We start from the raw sequence: 23,310 nt of genomic DNA, 5'->3' as shown, positions 1-23,310 counted from the left end.
CTGCTTGTTTTAACTTCTATGCAGAGTACATCATGAGAAATGCTGGGCTGGATGAAGCATAAGCTGGAATCAAGATTGCTGGGAGAAATATCAAGAACCTCAGATATGCAGATGACACCACCCTTATGGCAGAAAGTGAAGAGAAACTTAAAAATCCTCTTGATGAAAGTGAAAGAGGAGAGTGGAAAAGTTGGCTTAAAGCTCAACATTCAGAAAACTAAGATCATGACATCCGGTCCCATCACTTTGCGGTAAATAGATGGGGAAACAGTGGAAACAGTGTCAGACTTTATTTTTCGGGGCTCCAAAATCTCTGCAGATGGTGACTGCATCCATGAAATTAAAAGATGCTTACTCCTTGGAAGGAAAGTTATGACCAACCTAGATAGCATATTGAAAAGCAGAGACATTACTTTGCCAACAAAGGTCTGTCTAGTCAAGGCTATGGTTTTTCCAGTGGTCATGTATGGATGTGAGAGTTGGTGAAGAAAGCTGAGCACCAAAGAATTGATGCTTTTGAACTGTGGTGTTGGAGAAGACTCTTGAGAGTCCCTTGGACTGCAAGGAGATCCAACCAGTCCATCCTAAAGGGGATCAGTCCTGGGTGTTCTTTGGAAGGAATGATGCTAAAGCTGAAACTCCAATACTTTGGCCATCTCATGCGAAGAGTTGACTCATTGGAAAAGACTCTGATGCTGGGAGGCATTGGGGGCAGAGGAGAAGGGAATGACAGAGGATGAGATGGTTGGGTGGCATCACCGACTCGATGGACATGAGTTTGGGTGAACTCCGGGAGTTGGTGATGGACAGGGAGGCCTGGTGTGCTGTGATTTATGGGGTCGCAAAGAGTTGGACACGACTGAGCGACTGAACTGAACTGACTGACTGGCCCTTATGTTATCTTCTATTTTATGGTTTCAGTTTTTATATAATTATCCATGGTGGGTGGGTAAGGGGTGTGTGTGTGTGTAAGATGTGTGTGTGTATAAGGGGGGGGTGTGTGTGTTTAAGGGGTGTGTGTGTACAGGGTGTGTGTGTGTGTTACCCATGATGTGTGTGTAAACTTGTATGTGTGTATTACCCATGGTGGCTGGTAAAAAGTGTTATGTGTAAAGGGTATGTGTGTGTAAGGAGTGTGTGTGTATAGGGTGTATGTATATGGGGGGTGTGTGTGTTGGTAAGGAGTCTGTGTGTGTGTACGGGGTGTGTATGTGTGTGTGTGTTACTCACGGTGGGTGAGTAAACTGTGTGTGTGTGTACGTGAGTGTAGGGATAAAGGTTCTGGTTTCTGCTTGAGTCTTCGCTTTGAGCACTTAAAGCACTTTATATACTTTATAGGGTGTTATCCTAATTTAACAAATAAGGGAAGGTAGTTTCAAAGCCGTCAATTGAGGCTCGGAAGTTATATGATTTGCCCAAGTTAGACAACCAGTTAAGTAGCCATGTTGGTCTCCCTGGGGTTTTAGTAACGTGCTACTCAACTGCACAGGAAAATAATGACAATTTGAGTAGTAAAGAACGACTGTTGAGAGCCTGAGTTCAAGCAATTCCAAACCTGTTTCTCTTTCACTACGACTCCTTACAACCTCACCCCATCTTCCGCCCACTCCAGCCCTCTTAGCTTTAGGTCCCGGGGGGCAGACCTTCCATTGGCTGTTGGTTACAGGGCCTCATGCTCTTACGAGGGGAAGTAGCCAATCAATGTGGCTCGTCTCCGCCCAGCCAGCCCGCGCTAGATCGCGTAATCGTTGCCCCTCCTGTGGCATGTCGGGAATTGTAGTCTAGTGAAGCATTGCTGCCTATAGTGAAAGGAGGTCGAGAACTACTAGATCCAGCGACCCGAGCGCCGAGCGGTCCAGCTTTTAGGAGTACCCCTCCAACAATCTGGATCTGCAACCCGCATCCAGGAACAGGTGAGAGAGGTTGAGGGCTGGGACCGGAGGCAGGGGCTAGAAACTCGGTCTTACCTCTGTAGCGCAACTTTAAGGCACAGGAGGTCCAGTCTGTTGCGTCGCTGTTCCCCCGTTTTGGGAATTGGTGGGACCGACTGGCTGACACCGTGGATGTGCAGAAACTCCCAAACTCTGCCATGTGGTTTCCTGGAATCCCAATATAACTGCACCCTGCTTTGCTCTTCCGCTGCGAACCCTACCCACCCACCCAGTGTTGCTCCGAGGCTGTCAGCACAATCCTGGCTCTGTGAGGGTCCAGTCCCAGAGCCCCAGACTACATGTCCATAGTACCCAGGGGTTCTGCTTTCACGTGTCAAAGCCTGCGCTCCCCTCTTCCTGCCTACCGAGGGAGACCTGGGTTCTAGATTTGGCGCTGCCATTCCCCCGATATCCTCCTACCTCCTAGAGCCTCAGTTTGGCCTCCATAAAAGAGGGTGATATAAAAATCCTCCCAGCCCCCGGTCCTGAGGTCCTTTACTCTGGATTCTCCAGTCTGTGCTCCAGAATTTAGAGGAAGAAAGTAAGAGTAGAACAATTCCAGAGGCTCCCTGGTGGAGGCGTTAACGGTTCCTCAACCGGGTAAAGTTAGGTGGCTTTGAGTCCTAGCCTTCTTATTTTAAGTGTGATCAGCTGAGTCTCGGTTACCCAGCCGTACTTTTTGTTCCCTGCATTTCTTTCTGTAAGTGCCCTCCAGCTTAGCCCAGAAGAGAGTGGGGCATTCTGGGTACAGAGGTGAAAGGTTGGAGGGTGACTTGGGGAGCTGACAGCGTGCATCTGCCTCTGGTGCTTGCCCCTGCAGGGAGTGCTCAATGCCCCCTGCCTATGCCACCTCCCATGCTGCCCCTGTCCCGCTGGCTGAGATCTGTGGGGGTCTTCTTGCTGCCAGCCCCGTGCTGGGTGCCCCAGGACAGGTTGCTGGGTCCCCTACAGCGACCCACCCTGGGGCACGGGTGCCCAGTCCTGGGGGCCTGGCACAGTGCCCGCTGCTGGCGGCAAGCGTGGACAGAGGAGCCTCGGTGAGTTTGGCAGGGGTGAGGGGCCTTGGGGAGGGGAGCAGCTGATTAGGTTTCTGACTTGTCCTCCTTCTTGTCAGAGCATTTTACTCCTCCCTCAGAATGAATGGAGACCAGAAATTGGACGCTTACGCCCAAGAAAGGCAGGATTTCATCCAGCACTTCTCCCAGATTGTCAAGGTGCTGACTGAGGAGGACATTGGGCATCCAGAGATAGGAGATGCCATTACCCGACTCAAGGAGGTGAGGGATTTACAACTTGAGAGGGTGAACCTTTGCAATCTCTGCACATGTGTGGGGTCTCTCTCTGGCTCTGGGGTGACTTTTGACAGGTGTCGGAACAGACTTTTATCTGAGAGACTCTGGGTCCATTCTGGAGGGGCCGGAGCCCGGGCAGGTCCAATCAATCCAGCTTTGTGGTTCTGGTAGGCCAGACATACTGCTTTGCATAGGGGTTGAGCTCCCTGGGAGTGAAGGCCTTGATCCGGGTAAGTCTTTGATTTTGTTGAGACAGGGAATTAGGTGTCCAGAAATCATAAGGGGCTACCTTGGCAGGGACCTGGGAGGAAGGGAGGAAGCAGTCTGAGGTGGGGCTGAGGGAAGGTAGTGTTCCATCAGAAACCCCTCCTCTAGGGCAGGAACTGTTTTTTGAGATACCTAAGTTGCCTTATTCTTTTGGAGTATCTAGCAATTCTTTTTGTAATGCTGTCTCATTTGTCTGAGGCAAACTAAGGAAAAGGAAGTCTGTACTGGGATGGAGATTAAAAAGGGAAGTCCTCCCAATGAACTCCATCTGGTTGACAACAGGGCAGCAGAAAGCGATGCCACTGAAGGAGTAGCGGATGGTCCCCCCAACCTGAGTGCCCTCCAAGCTGTTCTCTGGCTAATTTGGGGAGGAGGGGGCTTGTCTTATTAGTTAAGTGAGAGTCTTTTTATTTGCAGATAGGCTGAACTGTGAAGTGGGGTGCAGAGGAGGTGGCTGAGAAAGGAGGAATGGGGATGGGAGAGACCTGAGCTAGCCATTCCCTTGGCACACACAAGAGTTTTCCCCGGGTTCAAGCCCTGTCTGGGTTTGGGAGCAGATTTTAATCTCCAGTATGGAGCCTTCCAGTGTTCTGAAGAAGACAACGCAGAGAGAGCCTGGGGACTGGGGAACTTCCAGCTGTGCTCCACAACTTGGAAGAAGCCAAGAGAGTAGTAGTTCAGAGGCTGCCTGGAGGAGGGGTTGGGATTGAGGAGGATAAAGTTAGGTTCCCTGGTCGCCGGTGGTAGAAAACAAGGAGAAATCTCAGAATAGCTGCTCCGCAGACCCTGATGCCTTCCTTGTCCCTCTGCTCTTTCCCCAGGTCCTGGAGTACAATGCCATCGGAGGCAAGTACAATCGGGGTTTGACGGTGGTAATAACCTTCCGGGAGCTTGTGGAGCCTGGGAAACAAGATCCTGACAGTCTCCAGCGGGCCCTGACTGTGGGCTGGTGTGTGGAACTGGTGAGAAGGATGGGGAACAGCAGGCGAAGACGAGGTTTACTAGAGTAGGGGTGCCCTGGGTGGGATGGGGTGGGACAGGAGGGATGGGCCTGAAACTCGCTTCTCGGTTGTGTTTCTCTGCCTCTCGTGTGCTGGGGCCAGACTTAGTGAATAAGGGTTAACACATGGGGAGGCTGTTTTACCAGAAGGTACATGTTTCACCTGTACTCTGGTGGTGGGCCCGGGCCTTGGAACTGGCCGTGAAGTTGTCAGCTCTTTCTTCTGAGTAGAGGACAGCCACAAAAGTGAGATAGTTCTTCTACAAGATTATTCTATGGCAGAGATTGAAAACTCGAAGCCTATTGGTAGTTTTTGAAAATGTTTTAAAATTAAGTTCCCTAAATCTAACAAAAGGAGAGATTTCACATGAAACCCCAGATGTCTTGTATCACATGGAAAATTGCTAGATATGGGTCCAGAGTCCCATATAGCAACAGTTGGCCGAAGTTGAAGCCACTTCCCCAAGACTGGAGATGGACTGTCTTGTGTGGATCTGTCTGTTTTGCTCAGTCTTCCTGTCTCCAAGCTCAGTTGGTTCTTGAAGGTGTATGGTTTGCTCACCTGGCCTAAAGTCTCCATTTTAGGCTTCCCAGGGGGACTAGGTTCTGGAGTTGGGGGGTGCTAGGCCCTGAGGAGTGGGGAGATGAGCCCAGGAGGGAAGACGCTCTGGGCTTGGTGAATGACGGGTGATCCTGGCCTGTGGAGAGGAGCAGCTGGCCTGAGGGAGGGTGTGATGAGCTCAGCACTGGCCACGCTGCACTCTTGGCGTGAGCAGATCAGGTGGAGCTATCTGTCCTGCAGGTGGTGGAATTTCCAACCTAGAGCTTGTAAGGGAGATGGGGCTATACAGTAGGGATTTGCCTCCAAGGGGGTAAAAGGATGATGGCCTCACTGAGGATGGGGCCCCTGGTGACAGAGGTGCCCTTCTAGGGATTGGTGGTGCTGAGGAGCCCATAGCCACAGACAGCAGGCAAGGAGTGAAGGGCAGGAGGGTAAGCGTAGAGCTGTGGTGGACTCAGCAGCTCACCCGGTAAAATCAGTTGTTACTTACCTTAGCTGCGCTGTGGGTTCACCTGCGGTTGAGTTGGTTTGTTTTGACCAAACCGTGCTGCTTGTGGGATCTTAGTTCCCTGACAAGGGATGACCCTTGGTCCTGGCAGTGAAAATGCTGAGTCCTAACCACTGGACTTCCAGGGAATTCCCATGTTTTCTTAAACGCAGCTGCACTGTGACCACTTCCCTTAAGATTCCATTTGAGCAATGCACCATTGTTTTGGATGATTTTTGTTATAATCTCTGCTTTTATCTTCCTTTCGCTTCTACCACATCTCCTTCAACCTCTTTTCTATTTCAGCATTTACCTCCTAAAAACAAGGACATTTGCCTATATAACCACAATAGCATTTTCACATCTGTCTTAGTCTGTTTGGGCTGCTATAACAAAATAAGGTGGTTGGATAACGTCACTGATTCAATGGACATGAACTTGGGCAAACTCTGAGGTAGTGAGGGACAAGGAGGCCTGGCGTGCTGCAGTCCATGGGGCTGCAAAGAGTTGTACACAGCCTAGCGACTGAACAACAGCAAAATACCAGTGACTGGGTAACTTATAAACAACAGAAAATTTCTCTCTTACAGCTCTGAAGGTTGGGATGGCTGAGATTAAGGCACCCACATGACTGGGTCTTACCAGGAGTCAAGACTTCTCTTCCTGATTCATAGCCAGCATCTTCTTGCTGTGTCCTCAAGTGGAAGGGCCAAGGGAGTGCTTGGAGGTCTCCTTCATAGGGGCACTAATCCCTTGCATGAGGCTTGCACCCTCATGATCTGAGCATCTCCCAAAGGGTCCACCTTCTAATACTGTTATCTTTGAAGTTGAGGATTTCAACATAAGAATTTTGGGGGGAAGCATTCAAATCAGAGCAACAGTCGTGATAGTTAACATTGATATCATAATATTACCTAATATATATTCCATATTTAAATATTCATAATTCTTCCCCAATTGTCTACTATAAGGTGTTTTTTTGTTTTTTTTTTTTTAAAAAAACATCTAGGATCCAAGCAGAAGTGATGCATTGCATTTGTTAGTTTTTCTTCAGTCTTTAGAATACTTCCTCCATTATAACAGACTTTTTTAAAGTCTAGGCCAATTATTTGATAGAGTGGCTCACAGCCCAGTCTGATTCGTATCTAGAGGAAATAGGCAAGGAGGCATTTCGGTAAGGATGCAGTGTGGGTAATGTAGATGTGCTTCTCGCTACTTCCCACTGTGACATATACCTGGGGAGATTACTAAAAAACCCAACCCAATACTGTGGTAAAACCACTGTAGGTTTAATGTTCTCCTAATAGATAGAAAGTGCAGTTGTTGGGGGCAGAGGAGACTGAGGGAGGCCACGGAATGAATGCCCTTCAGAGGCGATCTTGGTTGAGTGGTGCTGGTTGAAACCAGCTGGCCCTTGTAGCCACTCGGGGGAGGCAGTGGAGCTGTGGCTTCAGGGAACAATGCCACTCCACATAGACACACTGTAAATAAAATGTGTGCCCCAATGTGGAAAGCCCAGGCCCCACTCCAGGGCGACGTCAGAGGGAAAGGTGCAGATGGAGACCTCCTTCCCGAGGACTTGGCCTGGAACGACAATAGCCCTTTCGGCACTGTGCACAGCTGAGCTGGTAGCTAGTGGTGGGCACTTCCTCTGAGCCATGCAGATCCACTGGAGCACACACACAAGACATTAAAAACCATGTCTTCAAGGAATTCCCGTAGTGCTCCAGTGGTTAGGGCTCAGCACTTCCACTGCTGAAGTAGGGCCCAGATTCAATCCCTGGTCGAGGAACTAAGATCCCACAAGCCATGCGGTGTGGCCAAAAAGAAAAAAAACACACCATGTCTTCACAAGCTGTTTGAGGGAGCCGGAATATGTAGCCTGGCTGCTAGAATTATCTCTGGGAGAAGTTACAGTGCTTCATTCTCTCATGTATTTCTTAGACAAACATTTATGGGCCAGCACTGTGCTGGGCTTTGGGAATGCCATACAGTCAAACACCTCGTCTGTGCCTCAAGGTAGTTCACAGTCCTGCAGGGAGCCAGCATAGTCTGGTACTTTCCAGGAGGCTGGCACTCAGAAGAGGAAGCCCTTTGAGGATGTTTAAGAGCCATGGGTGAAAGTTACCAGGAGTCAGACTTCAGTTCCACCCCATTAGACTCAGGCTCCTAAATGAGCTTCCTGAGGTGGGGTTTTGTTCCTGTTTGCTGGAGTGGGTAAGCAGTGCCCGGAGAGAAGGCAGGAACCAGCCTTTCTTGTTCCTGAAGTCATGTAAAGTCACGCTGCATGAAAAAATCTTGTTTGAAACCCTCCCCGAAGTTTTTGGCCAGGGAGGAGTACAGTATATGAAGATATTTCATCATCTCCCTGATACCAGGGATTGTCTGGAGATCTGTTATGTCTCTTACTCTGAAAACAAAGGAGTTTTTTGTCCCTTTTTATAGTTGGGAAGCCTGAGCCAAAGAAGTCATACAATCTTCCAAAGTCCCACAGCCCAGATTAAAAGTCCTCAGTGAACTTCCCTGGCAGTGCAGTGGTTGAGATTCCATGCTCTCAATGTAGGGGGGCACAGGCTTGATCTCTGGTTGGAGAACTAAGATCCCGCAAGCCACACAGTGTGGCCAAAAAAACCAGTCCTCAGCCTCATCCTGACCTACCTTCCCTGTTGAGTGATTCTTAAAAGCAGCATCTACTGCTAGTAGAAGGAACAATCATAAGGAGCCCTGGGACTCTTATTCCACTTTCCATCCTCCTAGCTCCAAGCCTTCTTCCTGGTGTCAGATGACATTATGGACTCATCCCTCACCCGACGGGGGCAGACCTGCTGGTATCAGAAGGTAAGTGGGCGGGAAGGTAGCGCGGTGGGCATGGCAACAGACCACTGGGAAAGGGTCACATGGAGCCTATGGAGGAGGTGTTATGGGTTTTTGGTGTGAGTCTAGGCCAGAAGTTGATTGCTTGTTTTCTGTGTCCCTGACAGCCAGGCATAGGTTTGGATGCCATCAATGATGCTTTCCTTCTGGAATCATCCATCTACCGCCTGTTGAAGCTGTACTGTCGGGAGCAGCCCTATTACCTGGACCTGATCGAGCTCTTCCTGCAGGTGTGGTGCCGACTAGGGCTCCCACAGTGGCCTTGGCCTCTATGGGACATTCTCGTCCAGATATGCGATGCTCACTGTCCTCTTTGGGACAGTCTTGTTTTAGGGTGATACACAGGTTTGCCTGGAAGGGGAAGTAATTGAGGGAGGGAGTGGGGGCGGGTGGTGGCGGCGGCTTGCTTGTGTCTCTGTGATTGAAAGGAGTGGTAAAGGGCATGCGTGTGACTGTGTGGGCCTTGAGTTTGGGAGCCCTCTCTTCCTCCTCCTGTCTTTCTGACCACCCGGTTATCAACTACTGTGGGATGTAGGGCCCAAGATTTCAGAGTTCTCCAGCCCTGGAGAAAGCCCAGTTCACAGGCCATCTTCCTGCTCCTTAGAGTTCTTATCAAACTGAGATCGGACAGACCTTGGACCTCATCACAGCTCCCCAGGGCAACGTGGATCTTGGCAGATTCACAGAAAAGAGGTGAGGGACCATGGGAACCATATCTGGACAGTGAGAGGGAGGGCTGGGAGGGGGTGTATAACCCTTCTAAGGAGTTTATCTTCTCCATGCATGCAGGTATAAGTCTATTGTCAAGTACAAGACAGCTTTCTACTCCTTTTACCTTCCTGTAGCTGCTGCCATGTATATGGTGAGTGAGTCTCTTCATCCCTTGCTGCCCTGCTCATGTGGGCCTTTCAATAATGAGGCCACGGAGCAGGCATGCCCCGACTAGGAATGGCTGAGAGATATGGAGCAAGCTACTTAATCTTGCTGAGTCTGTTTCCTCAGCTATAAGATGTGGATAAAATCCCCACCCGTGGGACTAATTATAAAAAAGAACTGAGTGGTTTACATGAAAGTGGACAGCCCATCAAGGGGGAACAAGGAATTCTCCATCTGTGTACAGTAGTAGGAGTGGGGAGGAGATAATTCAGGCTGAGGGAGAAGACTAGATTCAAAGGCAATCCATGGGGTTAACTATCTATGCTGACCTTCTCCAAGTTTCCTTTCCATAGTGAAAGAATTTGGAAATGGTAAAAAAATTAGGAAGCAGGATCAGAGCGACTCAGGAACTGAGCCTTGTGAGAGAAGAGAGTCTGACGGCCTCCAGAATGGACTCATCTCTGCTGTGACTTGCAAGAAGACCCATAGCTAAAATCAGTGGGATAGGGGGTGGACCGTCAGCCAGGACTTCCTTTATCAGGGAAGCCAAGGGTGTCTGAAAGGAGAGAAGACTTAGGGGGTCTGTACTGGGGCAAGACCCTCTTCGTGGGAGGAAGCAGCCAGGAAGATGCAGGCACCTCTGGTGTATGACTTGTTAACCCCCTTTCTCTGTAGGCGGGCATTGATGGGGAGAAGGAGCATGCCCATGCCAAGAAGATCCTGCTGGAGATGGGAGAGTTCTTTCAGATTCAGGTAGAAAGGCATGGGGCACTGGCAGAAAACAGGCTCCAGCTTTGCTCCTTCCCTGCCTTACAGCCTCTTCGTTCCTTCTTTTCTGCACCCCCTCTGCCCAGGATGATTACCTCGATCTCTTTGGGGACCCCAGCATGACGGGTAAGATCGGCACAGACATCCAGGACAACAAGTGCAGCTGGCTGGTGGTCCAGTGTCTGCAGCGGGCCTCTCCAGAGCAGCGCCAAATCCTGCAGGTGCCTGAGGCTGTGCTGTGGGTCCCCAAGCCGTGGAGTAGGGGAAAGAGCAGTGGTTTTTCAATGGGGGTGATTTGACACACACATGCACGCACGCCCGCCCACCCTGGCATTTGACAGTGTTAGGAGACATTTTTTTTTTTGTCATCATAACTTGGTGTGTGTGTGCCTGTGCCACTGGATCCCTAGTGGGTAGAAGCCAGAGATGCTGCCAAATACCACACATACAGTAGCTTCCCACAAAGAACTGTCTGGCAGAAATTTCAAATGGGCCACGGGTTGAGAAATCCTGGGGTAGAAGAAGCTGAGGCCTGAACCCCACTGACTGAGTGAGCATTTGGGAAGGGGGCGGCGTGGGGGTGGGGGCTGGAGTTTGAGATCATAGCTACTCAGAGACCCTTGAAACTGGAGGCAGGAATGGAATGAATAAATGGCATTGGAGAGGTTCTGGATGGGGGAGTGGAGGGACCTAGAGGTGCGGGGGTAAGGCTAATAAGCCCGTTTTCCTACCCCCGACCCTTCAGGAGAACTATGGGCAGAAGGAGGCTGAGAAGGTGGCCCGAGTAAAGGCGCTCTACGAGGAGATGAATCTGTCGGCTGTGTACATGCAATACGAGGAAGACAGTTACAACCACATTATGGGTCTCATTGAGCAGTATGCTGCGCCCCTGCCCCCAGCCATCTTCCTGGGGTTAGCACAAAAGATCTACAAGCGGAAAAAGTGACCTAGAGTCTGTGAAGGTGGGGAAAGGAGGCTTCTTAATAAATTATTGTCTAACCTGTAGTTCTTCCGTTTCTGCTTATGCCAGCCAGGGGCGCAGCTTTGTCCAGAATGGGCAGGGTGGGGGTCAGTTGCATGGAAGCCGGAACCCCCTTGGGACTAAAAGGTCCCTTCAGTGGGACCTTGCTGCTGCTGCTAAGTCGCTTCAGTCGTGTCCGACTCTGCGACCCCATAGACGGCAGCCCACCAGGCTCCCCCGTCCCTGGGATTCTCCAGGCAAGAACACTGGAGTGGGCTGCCGCATCAAAAGCCATTGAGCTGGGCCTGGGTGGGTGACACAGGCAAAAGCGTCAAGCGCTGGGGGCTGGGTCTGAGGCTCGCCACGCCCATGCGTGGAGGGGCGCGGCTGCGCAGCGCTGGCGGGTCGTCCCAGCGCCCCTCCCCTCCAGTCTGTGCGGGCTGGGCGGGGACCGCAGCCGCGGAGCCGGACGCGGCTCCAGACTCCGGAGCGGCTGCAGGAGGACCCAGGTGAGGATGACTTGGCCTGCGGGTGTGGATGGATGGATCAGGGCTCGCGGGGTGGGGCAAGAGAGGGGAGCAGTAAAAAATAGAGAAGGGGTGGGGTGGAGCTGCACCATAGAGACAAGTGCAGAGAGAATGGGACAGACATGCTGGTGTTCGCAGCAGGGTGAAGGTGCGCCGCAGCTGTAGGCTGGAGCCCGGGGCCGAGGCCCGTGCCGGCCGGCCTGTCCGGTGGAGTTGACAGGCTGACGGTTGCTCCTGCAGCTCGATCCTTTCCCCCACGCCTGCCCCTTTCCTGCATTAACCAGCCGGACGCACGTCCCCCAACTCCATTTCAGATCATCTGGGCGGGGCCTCTCGACCCTTTCCCCTGGGAGTGAGGGGCAGGGCCAGATTGCAGCAGAGAGGACCCAGGGTCCCTTCTTGGCCCCATCCTTTTACAAGCCTCCGCACCTCCAAGGAGATCGAGGGCGCAGCCGCATTCTCTGACCCTCCCCGCCCCATTCTCGGGGGTGGGGATTACATTCGACTCCACCTGCAAACACTGCAGCGGAAACTAATAGCCAGTCGATGTTATTTGCATATCATTTAAATATTGTCCAAGGGGCCGTTCCACGCCTGCCCCAGCACCTAAGTCACCTTGGTGTCCTTCCCGCGGCCCGCACCCTCGCTGGCTGGGTTTCACTATCCCTCTCTTCTAGGGCTGCATCTGCGGTTGCCAGGCAAGTGGATTTGAGAGGCCTGATCCTCCTCATTCTCTAGAGGCCATCCCGTCGCCGCCGGCACCATGCTGTCCCCTCAGAGGGCCTTACTCTGCAACCTCAACCACATCCACCTCCAGCATGTCTCTCTAGGCCTGCATTTGTCCCGCCGTCCGGAGCTCCGGGAGGGGCCCTTGAGCACATCCCCTCCCCCAGGGGACACCGGGGGCAAGGAGAGCCGGGGCCCCTGCAGTGGGACCTTGGTGGACGCCAATTCCAACAGCCCAGCCGTGCCCTGCCGATGTTGCCAGGAGCATGGGGCAGGCCTAGAAAACCGTCAGGACCTAGCACAGGAGGAGGAGGGGGCTGCCTCTCCCTCAGACCCGGGCTGTTCCTCCTCTCTCAGCTCCTGCTCAGATCTTAGCCCCGATGAGTCCCCCATCTCAGTCTACTCCAGGGACCTCCCTGGCAACGAGGATGTTCACCCTCAGCCCAGCATCGTTCCCCTGGAGCAAGGCTCGCCCCTGGCTTCCGCAGGCCCAGACACCTGCTCCCCAGACAGCTTTTGTTGCTCTCCGGATTCCTGCTCTGAAGCTTCCTCTCCATCCGGTCCAGGCCTGGACTCCAATTGTAATGCCCTGACCACTGGCCAGGACCTCCCTTCCCCAGGGCTAGAGGAAGAGGAGGAGGCCGAGGAGCAGGACCTCCCTACCTCTGACCTCCCAGAGGCTGATGATGAGAAAATCGATGCTGGGAAAACCGAGCCCAGTTGGAAAATCAACCCCATTTGGAAAATTGACAAAGAGACAACTGATGCTAGCTGGAAAATAACTGAGAACAATAACTCGGGTTGGAAAGTCAATGGGAATACTATTGAATGTTGGAAAACTGAACATGGAAAATTCGACTCCAGTTGGAAAACCAATACAGGAATAACTGATTCTGGTTCGAAAACTGATGCAGGGAAAATTGATGGGGGATGGAGAAGTGACGTCAGCGAGGAGCCGGTGCCCCACCGGACAATCACGTCCTTCCACGAGCTGGCCCAGAAGCGCAAGCGGGGCCCAGGGCTGCCCCTCGTGCCGCAGGCCAAGAAAGACCGCAGTGACTGGCTCATCGTCTTCTCTCCCGACACCGAGCTGCCCCCCACAGGGTCGCTCGGCAGCTCCCAGGCGCCTTCCCGGGAAGTCACCACCTTCAAGGAACTCCGGTCCCGAAGCCGGGCTCCGCCCCCGCCAGTCCCGCCCCGAGACCCCCCAGCTGGCTGGGCCTTGGTCCCACCTCGGCCCCCACCGCCACCCGTCCCTCCCCGGAGGAAGAAGAACCGACCTGGGCTGCAGCCCATAGCAGAGGGGCAGCCCGAGGAGGGCAGGGTGGGCAGCCCAGCTGCTGGTGAGGAGGCCCCAGCTTCAAAGGATCCGGAGCAGCCAGGTCCTCAGGCTGGCACTGAAGGTACGTGGCCATAGGAGGTGGCGAGAGGAGGGCTGGCCTTTGGCCTCCCTACACCTCCAAAGCTTCCGACCCGACCCCCTGTCTCCCCTCCATTCTGTGTGACCCATCCCACCCATCCTTCCCGTCCCCTGCTACCGGGAGCGCTCCGGGAAAGGGAAACTGGGTGGGTCCTTGGGTTACGGGGACTAACTCTTTGCTCCCTCTTTCTCCCGCCCCTCCTTGCCTGGCTGCCCATCCCGCTGGCCTCCTACCCCTCCGCATCTACCCCGCCAATCCCGCCTGCAGCCGGTCCCCTCCTGCTCCCTCGGCCCCTGGTTTTTCGGTTCTCGGCTGACGGGCGCCCCCTGTTGCAGGGTGGGAGCGCGGCCGCAGCTGGGTCTCTGCTCCTGGCGCCTCTGGCTAGCTGGCCAGGCGCTGGGCTGCGGCTCCTGGGGGCACCGAGTACCCCGGAGGAGCAGCTGCTGCCCGTCCGCCTGTCCCCGGTGGGGGCCTATTCGCCTCCAGCTAGGGGGGACCTTCCCTGCCTGGCCAGCCCTGAGCTGGCACTGCTGCTGTCCCCGCTCTTTCCCAGAAGTAGCACCTTCCCCCCCGTGGCTTCCCCACCCTGCCAGGTACCCGCCCCCCCGCTGCCACGGCCACCTCGTCCGCCGAAGGCCCCTCGCTGGACCAGGAGCCCACCGCCTCCGCCCAGGCTACGTAAGACGGATGGGGGCCAGCCCCGCGGGCCACGCCTCAGGCGGGGCTGCCCCGCCCACTCCAAAGCCCCACCCATCCTCGGCCAGACCTTTGCTTTAGTTTTTTCCCGGGTTACCCGGCTGGGTCCAGCCCTTCGACCTGGGCGATTCCAAGATCGTTGGTCCTGGGGAGTCTGGTCTTGGTAACTCCCCGGGCTGGGCGAAGTTTGCTGCTTTCCCAGCTGCGTGGCCGGGACATAGTGGATATAGGCTTAGCCAGCTTCCACGCACAGCTTAAGGGGGTCCCAGCAAGGCCATTGTTAAGGACCTTGGGTCACACCCTCTGTGGAATTCCCTGGCCAGTGCAGTTCGAGCCTGACCCCCACCTTGTACGGGAAGGGTGAAGGGTGAAGTTCGCTTAGCTCACTGGCCGAAGGGGGTTCTAGTCACTCCTTCCCCCTGGGGCCAGCCCCAGTGGGCTGCAGCGAGGGGCCCTCTGCCTAGCTGGCGCAGGACCCAGGTTTCCCCTTTCCGGCGCCTTCCAGCCTCCCAATCCTTGGGTCTGCTCTCCCTCCGTCTCTCCTCCCATTCCCGTCTGTCTGTCTTTCCATTGGTCCAGGCTCCCCACGTGCTCCTTGGGTCCCCGCGGACCTGACGTCCCCCCCTCCCCCTCCACCCCACCGCCGGCCAGGGGGTGGGGGGGAGTGGCGGGCACAAGGCTGCCCCTCCCTTCCCTGCCCTGTCATCTCCCGCCTTTCAGGGCCCAGCCTGGCAGGCGGGAGGGAGGTGAGCACGGCTGCCCCACGCTGAGACTTCCGGGATCGAGGAGTGGGAGCTGGGCCGTGAGGAAGGGAAATGGGAACCGAGAAGTGGGGAGCAGGACGGCAGTACTGAGATATGTGCAGGTTTTCACTCCGGGTGCTGCCCTGTGCTCCCCGCAGCCCTAGGCTCCTTTTCCCAAGACTTCAGGGGCTGGGGTGTCTAGACCCATAGGATATGACCCTTGCGAAAGCCTGGAGTCCTTGGGGGTGACCCCTGGTAAGTGTCAGTGCGTTCTTCTTCCCTTATCCCAGTCCGTAGTTCCTGGTCGTTCGCCGGCGTCCCCGGGGCCCAGCGACTGTGGATGGCAGAAGCCCAGAGTGGGACTGGCCAGCTGCAGGAGCAGAAAAAAGGTAGGACACCCTGACTTTTGACCCTTGGTTTGGAAATCAACTTCCCCTCACTTAGGCCCTCCTCTCTCAAATTGTATGAACTGGCCTCTCCGAGTCCCTCGGAGTTTGCCTGGGGAGAGACAAAGGGCTTTGACGCTTCTTCTCTTTCCCGGCCCCGCTCCCAGGTCTCCTGATAGCTGTTAGTGCTTCAGTGGATAAAATCATCTCGCACTTTGGGGCCGCCCGGAACTTGGTTCAGAAGGTGAAGGTGCCTGTAGGGAGGGTGTTGGGGGGTGAGGAGGGGCATGTAGCTCTGAGGGCACAGGGGAAGGCTGGAGGTATCCCTGGACCCATGCCCATTGCGCCGCCTCCAGGCCCAGTTGGGGGATAGCCGTCTGAGCCCAGACGTGGGGCACCTGGTGCTGACCACCCTCTGTCCGGCCCTCCATGCCCTGGTGGCCGACGGGCTGAAGCCTTTCCGGAAAGACCTCATCACTGGGCAGCGGCGGAGCAGCCCCTGGAGTGTGGTGGAGGCGTCTGTGAAGCCAGGTGAAGGGGGCGAGTGTGGGACTGGGCAGAGGGCAGGGCTGGGGTCTGGCTGACGGCGCCCTGTGTCCTCAGGCTCCAGCACTCGTTCCCTCGGTACCCTGTATAGCCAGGTCAGCCGTCTGGCCCCGCTGAGAAGCAGCCGTAGCCGCTTCCACGCCTTTATCCTGGGCCTCCTCAAGTGAGTGGCCTTCTTTCTGGTGTCCCTCCCACAGCCTGGGGACTGCAGGGGTGTCCTGGGTGGGATATATGGTGGTTGCCCCATGTCCCCAGAGAAGGCCTTCCCTGTCCTGGTCTTATTTCCCATCCTCCACCCACAGGGGGCTGGTGTCCTAACTTCTATTCCCTCCTCTCTCCCCCAGCACTAAGCAGTTGGAGCTGTGGTTTTCCAGTCTCCAGGAAGATGCAGGTCAGAGGCTCAAATGGGCTTTGAGAGGATGGGCTTGCTAGACTAGGGGGAGTAGGAAAAGGGATCTCTTCTGATGGTTCCCCCTGATGCCAGAATGCTCTCGATCCAGATCTCCAATCTTACTACTCTTCTGTTTGGAACTCTTTTTGAAAAATTAATTTATTATTTATTTGGTTGCATTGGGTGTTCATCGCTTTGCGTGGCTTTCTCTAGTTACAGCTAGTGGGGGCTATGCTTCATTGCTGTGAGCGCGCTTCTCATTGTGGTGGCTTCTCTTGTTGCGGAGCACAGGCTCTAGGGTGCTTGGGCTTTAGTAGTTGCGGCACATGGGTTTATCTACTCCGTGACACGTAGAATCTTCCCAGACCAGGGATCGAACCTGTGTCCCCTGCATTGGCAGGTGGATTCTTATCCACTGCACCACCAGGAATGTCCTGCTTAGAACTCTTTTAAGGAGTCTTATTAATAGGAGAAATGCCCCTAATCCTCACTCTAACCTGCAAAGACTTGGTTATCTGGCCTTTGCCTTCAGGTCTGGGGCTTTTCTTGGTCAACAGTCTCCTTTTCAGTTCTTTCTGCCCCAGGGCCCTACTTTTGCTGTGCCTCCTTCTCCAGTAGGGCTTCCTGCTCCTCCTGCCTCCTCATTAACTTTCATTCATCCTTTGGGTCCTTCTTCAGTGAGGCTCCACCCCCATTCCCTACCCCACCTACCCATTTTGCTCCCATAGCCCTCAAGTCCTCCTTTTTGTTACTTATATACTTGCTACTGGGCATCCCAAGTGGCACTAGTGGTAAAGAATCTGCCTGCCAATGCAGGAGACTCAGGAGATGAAGGTTCGATCCCTGGGTTGGGAAGATCCCCTGGAGGAGGGGACAGCAATCCACTCCAGTATTCTTGCCTGGAGAATCATGGACAGAGGAGCCTGGCGGGCTACGGTCCATGGAGTTGCAAAGGGGCACGACTGAATGGATGCAGCATGCATGCATACTTGTTCCCACACCCCTCTCTGGGTGGTGGTTCCACAGCAGGGATGTGGCTGCCCTGTATCCTGCCGAGTCCCCTCTCTGCCCCAGTGCCCAGTGTAGAGCGAGGCCCAGGAGGGTGTTTGTTGACTGGCCAGCTGAAGCCCTTGGAGAGGCCCAGAGCAGGGGCTGATGGTAGCCTGCTCTTTCCCAGGCCTGCTGTCCCTCCTGTACCTGCCCACTGGCTTCTTCTCCCTGGCCCGGGCTGGCTGCCCCTCCTTGTCCACGGAGCTGCTGCTCCTGCTGCAGCCATTGTCGGTGCTCACCTTCCACCTGGACCTGCTCTTTGAGCACCACCACCACCTGCCCCTGGGGCCGCCTCAGGCCCCACCCCCGCCAGGCTCACCTCCAGCCCTGCAGCAGACTGTGCAAGCCGTGCTGCACTGGGGGGGTCGGCTGGCCCAGAGCCTCCGGGGGGCTTCTGGGGAGGCCCCTCCGGGCCCTTCAGCCCCCTCAAGCTCTCCCAGCCCCTGCAGCTGGTGGGAGCAGCTGACCCAGGCCTCCCGGGTCTATGCGTCTGGCGGCGCCGAGGGCTTGCCTCTTCCCCGGTGGGGGTCCCGGCGCACCCAGACTGCAGCTGAGGCCACACAGGAGAGGTCCCCGCACACAGAGGAAGCAGCACCAGGCAGAGGCGTATGGCTGGGGAGACTGTTTGGAGTGCCTGGGGGCCTCGCAGAAACTGAGAGCGGAGCCCCTAAGTCCAGGTAATGGGGTCCCTGGCCCCCTCCATGACCTCTGACCCCCTCTCAGAGCCCTCAGTCAGCCCAATTTGTTTGTTTTTGGTGCTCTGGGTGCTGGCAGGATCCTGACCAGGGATTGCGCTCAGGCCCTGGCCGTGAAAGCAGAGTCCTAACCTTTGGACCACCAGGGAACTCCCTCAGTCACTCTTAATTTGAAACTCGGTAGGGATCCTTTAGGTCCGAGGTTGACAGCCTGGCTTTTCTACAGCCATGATGGTTATATTCTTAAGTCATGAACTTTTGACAGTTATTAAATACCTGCATGATATTGTCCACTTTTCCTCTTGGCTCTCAAAGCCAAAAATACTTTCTGGCTCTTTAGAAAAAAAGGAAGTATTTGCGGACTCCTGCTCCAGGGTTTGACCATTGGTGGCTCCTTAGTGGCTTCAGGTACTCTTTAGTGACCCTCTGGAGCTAAGCCTGCTGGTTCCGTAGGTCCCTTTGTGGCTTTTGGTGTGGTAGACCTCCATTGTCACCTCCCTAATCACCTTAAAGGCAACTGTGTCCCAAGACTGCCACTCTGCTCTCAGCAGCGACCAACTCCTGACCTCTTGAAACGCAGTTGGGTCCCTCAGCCTCTCCCTCCCTCCAAGGTCCCAGATCCTTGGTGGTTTTTCTGGAGGTGGGGTGACCTCTGTGACCCTGCGTCCTTTCCTCCAGGAGACCATCCAGCTGGTTGCCCCCGACAGTGAGTGTGTTGGCTCTGGTGAAGCGGGCGGCGCCTCCTGAGGCTCCCTCATCTCCTAAGGAGCTTGAGGTCTCAGAACCCAGCACGGTGCAGACCCACAGGTAAGGAGGGTCAGGGAGAAAGCACTGGCGTGCACGTGTTATGTTACATGTGTGGGTTTTTCTGACTTCACGTGGATGGGAGGTGATGTAAAGTCAGACAGTGTTTGGTTTTGCATTGCATCTTTGCTGTTTATTATGTGTGATACTAGTTTCTCTGAACCTTTAGTTTCTTTTTCTGTAAAAAGAGGATACTTTATATTTTTTTAATGGTTGTTCTGAAGACTAAACGTGATTTTATAAAAGTATTAGGCACATAGAAGGTGCCCAGTTACTGGCCAGTTTTATTACTGTATGAGTGTACGATGAATGCGTGTGTGTCCGCTGGGGGACTGGGCTTCCCTTTAGTGGGGCCTTCTAATTTGGCACCAGGGGCTGTGTCATCCTTGGGGTCTGGCTTCTTTTAGGTTCTCAATCCATTGAATTTGGCTTCTTTTTTTGGGGGGGGGTGCTGTCTTGAGTCTTTGTTGCTGCTCGGGCTCCTCTCTAGTTGTGGTGCACAGGCTTCTCAATGCTCTGGCTTCTCTTATTGTGGAGCAGGGCTCTAGGATGCAACAGCCTCAGTAGTTGTGACTCTTGGGCTCTAGAGCACAGGCTCAGTAGTTGTGGTCCATGGGCTTAGCTGCTCCGTGGCATGAGGGATCTTCCTGGATCAGGGATGGAACGCGTCAGGGATGCAACCCCTGAATCAGGTTTCTTGATTTTCCATTCAAGTACTTTTCAAGTACATACTATGTGCTTTGCATTATACTGGAGGAGGGAATCTCTGCCCTCAAGGAGCTTGTAGTCTAGTGGGGATACCAGTTAATAAATCAGCACTTACAATTCTGTGTGCTAAAGACTCTGGAAAAGGAAGGTAGTCCTTTGGAGCCATACAGACAGGGCTTCTTCCCCAGGTCTGGGGACTCAGAGAAGCCTAGTGATGGTGTGGGCTATGCATCTTGCAGAAGGAACAGGATGCAAAGGTGGAGAAGTCAAAGTGTGGTAAGTGAGGAACTATGAGTACATGGCTGGAGTGGAGGATCCTGGCAGTGGTGACAGGGAGGTCAGAGGTGTCAGTAGACCAGTGAAGGAAGCTGGGTATCACTCCGAGGCAGTGGGAACCACTGAAGGGTCTTAAACCCAGGGATGATAAGTTTTAGAAGGATCTCTACTGCTGTGTGGAGAATGGAGAGGGTGGTCAGGATTCAGGCAGACCAGTTAGATTATATGCCAGTGGTCCAGAAGAGTATAGAGGCCTAAACTAAGATGATGGGAGTGAAGCTGAAGATAAATGGAGTGGTGGGAGAAACCAATATCAAACAGGTTTTGGTGACTGATTGCGTGTAGAGACTGAGACCCCTTGTTTTTTACCAGGAATAACTGTATAGGTGATGCCATTTACCACTACAGGGGACCTAAAAGGAGGGACCAGTTTGGAGGGTTAAGATGAGTTATTTAACTTGCGTATGTTGAATATGAAGCACCAGAGAAGTACAAATTACATTAAATAAGGAGCTAAAGAGTGGGTCTGGAGCTTAGGAGAGGGCTGGGGCCCCAAACAAATCAACATGTTGAAGAGACGTGGTCCCCATGAGCCCAACTCATGTTTACTGAGCTGAACCAACAGGGACATACATCCCGCGGAGGGGGGAGGTGAGGCTGGCGACAGGGACCCCCACCTCACTTCATCCCAGCATCTCCCTCTGGCTCCTCACAGGGCAGTCCGGGCTCTCTGTGACCACACTGCTGCAGGACCTGACCAGCTGAGCTTCCAGCGAGGGGAAGTGCTGCGTGTCATCGCCACTGTGGATGAGGACTGGCTCCGCTGTGGGAGGGATGGAGCGGAGGGGCTGGTACCCGTGGGGTATACCTCCCTTGTTCTCTAGGCCTAGCACCTGTTCCTTTCCTGCACCTCTCTCTCCCTTCTGTCACCTGGGAATGGAATGGCCTGTGAATACTCACCCATGTATACTGACTGTCCCCAAAGTATCTTCCCTGTCTGCAAAATGACACTTTCCTCCCATAGCCATTTCTGCTAATACCTAAAATAAACTTTTTTCCTTCCTTCCTATACCCATCTATAAGGTGAAATCTGCTCTTCGAAAATATATAAAAACGAATTTCCCTCCATGCCATCTCTTTCCTCTTTCCAATCTGTATTCTGCAAAATGGAAATCTAGCCCCCTGTATCTTCTTCCTCCATAAGTGGACTGCACCTCTATATACGCCTCAGTTCCCAAGACTTGAAGGGCCTCTATAGTCTTCTTCCTGTGTATGGAACCTTCCCCCACCTCACCCATCCCGCATTGCCTGTATTTATGATGTACTCATGCTGGACTAGGTGCTGAAGTCTGGACACCCCTGGTGGGTGGGCCTGTGGGGTCAGTCTGTCTCCTTCCTCCTTTGTCCCAATAAAGAGTGGGAGTTGAATGTGTCGTCACTGTGGGTTTCAGGACATAGGCTATGGGGGAGGGGCGGGAGGCTGTGTCGTGGGGAGCCCAAGGGAGATGCTTCCTTCCTAGCTGGGTCTAGTTCTGTTCCTTGAAAGGTAGCCCGATTGGTGCCTGACTCACTGACGTGCATCTCTAGTCTGAGACTTGATTGCTTTGCTTAGACTGATACAGTAGGATCCTGAGTAGATTCGGGAGAGCTGGGAAGACTTAGCCCATGAAATTGTACTTACAAGCTTCATAGCTGAGGTGATGGGAAAGATTAAAAGGTGTTAAAAAGGGACATTCCGTGGTGATATAATTTTAGAAGCATAATAACTTGACATCTATTACTTTGTTAGGAGTTAATGAGTTTCCTTTCAGTCTTTTGAAATGAGAATAGTTAAATGCTCTAGAGCCTGGAGGATGGGGGTAGAAATCACTACAAATGATTGCCTATAGGAGAATTACTAAAAGGTTAGTAGAAAGCTATTATCAGTCAATAGGAAAGTTAGGGGGCAGCTGAAAACTGTGTGGTGAAACAAAAGAAAAACATTTTAAATTTTCCTTCATCTTTGGAAACTTGGTTAAGAGCACAATGGGCTGCTGTTAGGAGAAAGGACTTGAGAAAGTAAGAGCTAACGCTTTGGAAATACTCAGGGGTAGGGTTGGTTAGACTCAGCTGTCTCATACTTTCGCCATTTTCTAAGATTTAATATTTCCCGTTCCTGGCCAATTTATGACATTCATCTGCTCCTTGCTTTAATTTTGCTTTCTGTGTTTGGCGGTCCTCTCAGCTTTAGACCTCAGTTTGCATTTCAGGTGTTTTCTAGGGTGATGTTTTTCAAACTGGATTCTGACTGCCTCTGAGAATTCCTAGTCACTCAATATATTCTTAAGAGTGGGAGTACTCAAGTTTATGAAGCTTCTTCAATTGCAAACTACTACTGCAAAAGTTTTATTTTTATGTTTTAAGTTATTAAACAGTAGATATGGAAGACTATGCTTTGGGACCAATATTTCTTAAAGTGAGATCTTTGGTGTACGTGGGGGGTGGCCATGATTCTAAAGTTTCAGAAATCCTTTACTTGTACACAGCTTTCATTTCCTATGATTCAACCTGCCCTCTCCTTTTTTCTGACTCTTATCCCTATGTGCTTGGTTTTATAGTGGGTAATCCTCAAAAGTGGGAGGAGTCCTAGAACAATATTGTCAGAGTATCAGTGAGACCTGGTGATATTGGCAGCTGGAGCCTAATGGTTATCAGGTAACAGAACATCTTGAGATAGGACAGAGATTGATATAAAATTAGTTCTGTGCTATTATCATTATATATTATCCAAACAGAATAGCTTTAAGTAGATGTTAAAGGGATATTAAAGGTTAAATAAAGATTAAAGAAACCTTAAATTAACTACTAAGGTATTGTTTTTGCAGCCATGGATAGACTGTTGTGTAATAGTGGGATAAGCCCTAAGTTCTTGCAGGAGTAGAGATTGAGCTCTGGTAGTCAACTGTCTTGAGGCTTCTGAGCAACTGTACTCCAGCTGAACTCAACGATTAAATGTCTGACTCCTGTCTAGGACAAGAGTTTGTTAGGTCTTTCAGTTGGCAGGAATGGATTTATCTTCCTTAGTAGGGTCAGGCTTTGGCTATTTCTGACACTTTCCTACTTGCGGATGAACTTAAAAGATTTTGGAGTTCTGGCTCCAACACTAGTTACTGGATGATCTGGCAAGTTTACCTAACCTTCCCGAGGTTCAGTTTTTACTTCTACGAAAACGGGAATAACTACAGGGAACTATTATGAGGATTAACTAGCTACAAGATCTTGGGTGAGTTACTTACCTCTCTGTTGCTTCAGTTTCCTCATCTGTAAAATCTGGTTTTGGTACC

At 52.8% G+C, this 23,310-nt stretch overlaps 2 protein-coding genes across 10 annotated transcripts; both read left to right on the top strand.

Annotated features, from left to right (window-relative positions):
• Window positions 1-1,772: 1,772 nt before the first annotated feature.
• Window positions 1,773-11,062, top strand: FDPS (farnesyl diphosphate synthase). Of its 3 annotated transcripts, none has more exons than XM_019953668.2 (10): window positions 1,773-1,913; window positions 3,046-3,208; window positions 4,312-4,452; window positions 8,297-8,377; window positions 8,521-8,643; window positions 9,018-9,106; window positions 9,203-9,275; window positions 9,965-10,042; window positions 10,144-10,278; window positions 10,803-11,062. In XM_019953668.2, exons 2-10 carry the CDS (start codon window positions 3,068-3,070, stop codon window positions 11,001-11,003), a joined length of 1,062 nt encoding a protein of 353 aa, XP_019809227.2. In that variant the 5' UTR covers window positions 1,773-1,913; window positions 3,046-3,067; the 3' UTR covers window positions 11,004-11,062. The 3 variants fall into 3 exon arrangements, with proteins under 3 accessions (XP_019809227.2, XP_070635829.1, XP_019809223.2); XM_070779728.1 differs by having other exon boundaries at window positions 1,787-1,913; window positions 3,067-3,208; XM_019953664.2 differs by lacking the exon at window positions 1,773-1,913 and adding an exon at window positions 1,938-2,968.
• A 358-nt stretch (window positions 11,063-11,420) lies between these two features.
• RUSC1 (RUN and SH3 domain containing 1) lies at window positions 11,421-21,415 on the top strand. Of its 7 annotated transcripts, none has more exons than XM_019953626.2 (11): window positions 11,421-11,527; window positions 12,223-13,674; window positions 13,960-14,370; window positions 15,422-15,520; window positions 15,685-15,761; window positions 15,874-16,048; window positions 16,121-16,226; window positions 16,408-16,454; window positions 17,632-18,181; window positions 18,878-19,006; window positions 20,703-21,415. In XM_019953626.2, the coding sequence occupies exons 2-11, from the start codon at window positions 12,309-12,311 to the stop codon at window positions 20,869-20,871; spliced, it is 3,129 nt and encodes a 1,042-aa protein (XP_019809185.2). In that variant the 5' UTR covers window positions 11,421-11,527; window positions 12,223-12,308; the 3' UTR covers window positions 20,872-21,415. The 7 variants fall into 7 exon arrangements, with proteins under 7 accessions (XP_019809185.2, XP_070635745.1, XP_019809187.2 ...); XM_070779644.1 differs by having other exon boundaries at window positions 15,685-15,767; XM_019953628.2 differs by lacking the exon at window positions 13,960-14,370 and having other exon boundaries at window positions 11,422-11,527.
• The last annotated feature ends 1,895 nt before the right edge of the window (window positions 21,416-23,310 follow it).

Source organism: Bos indicus, chromosome 3 (genome assembly GCF_029378745.1).
Source record: "Bos indicus isolate NIAB-ARS_2022 breed Sahiwal x Tharparkar chromosome 3, NIAB-ARS_B.indTharparkar_mat_pri_1.0, whole genome shotgun sequence".
Lineage (NCBI taxonomy): Eukaryota > Metazoa > Chordata > Mammalia > Artiodactyla > Bovidae > Bos > Bos indicus.
This window is presented reverse-complemented; position numbering and strand designations above follow the sequence as displayed.

Coding starts and splice junctions, on each gene's coding strand:
- RUSC1 (XM_070779644.1), top strand. CDS start 12,309: ATGCTGTCCCCTCAGAGGGCCTTACTCTGCAACCTCAACCACATCCAC. Junction 15,521..15,684: donor GCTGCAGGAGCAGAAAAAAG/GTAGGACACCCT, acceptor CCCCGCTCCCAG/GTCTCCTGATAGCTGTTAGT. Junction 16,049..16,120: donor GGAGGCGTCTGTGAAGCCAG/GTGAAGGGGGCG, acceptor CTGTGTCCTCAG/GCTCCAGCACTCGTTCCCTC.
- FDPS (XM_019953664.2), top strand. CDS start 2,775: ATGCCACCTCCCATGCTGCCCCTGTCCCGCTGGCTGAGATCTGTGGGG. Junction 8,644..9,017: donor TGATCGAGCTCTTCCTGCAG/GTGTGGTGCCGA, acceptor CCTGCTCCTTAG/AGTTCTTATCAAACTGAGAT. Junction 10,279..10,802: donor AGCAGCGCCAAATCCTGCAG/GTGCCTGAGGCT, acceptor CCGACCCTTCAG/GAGAACTATGGGCAGAAGGA.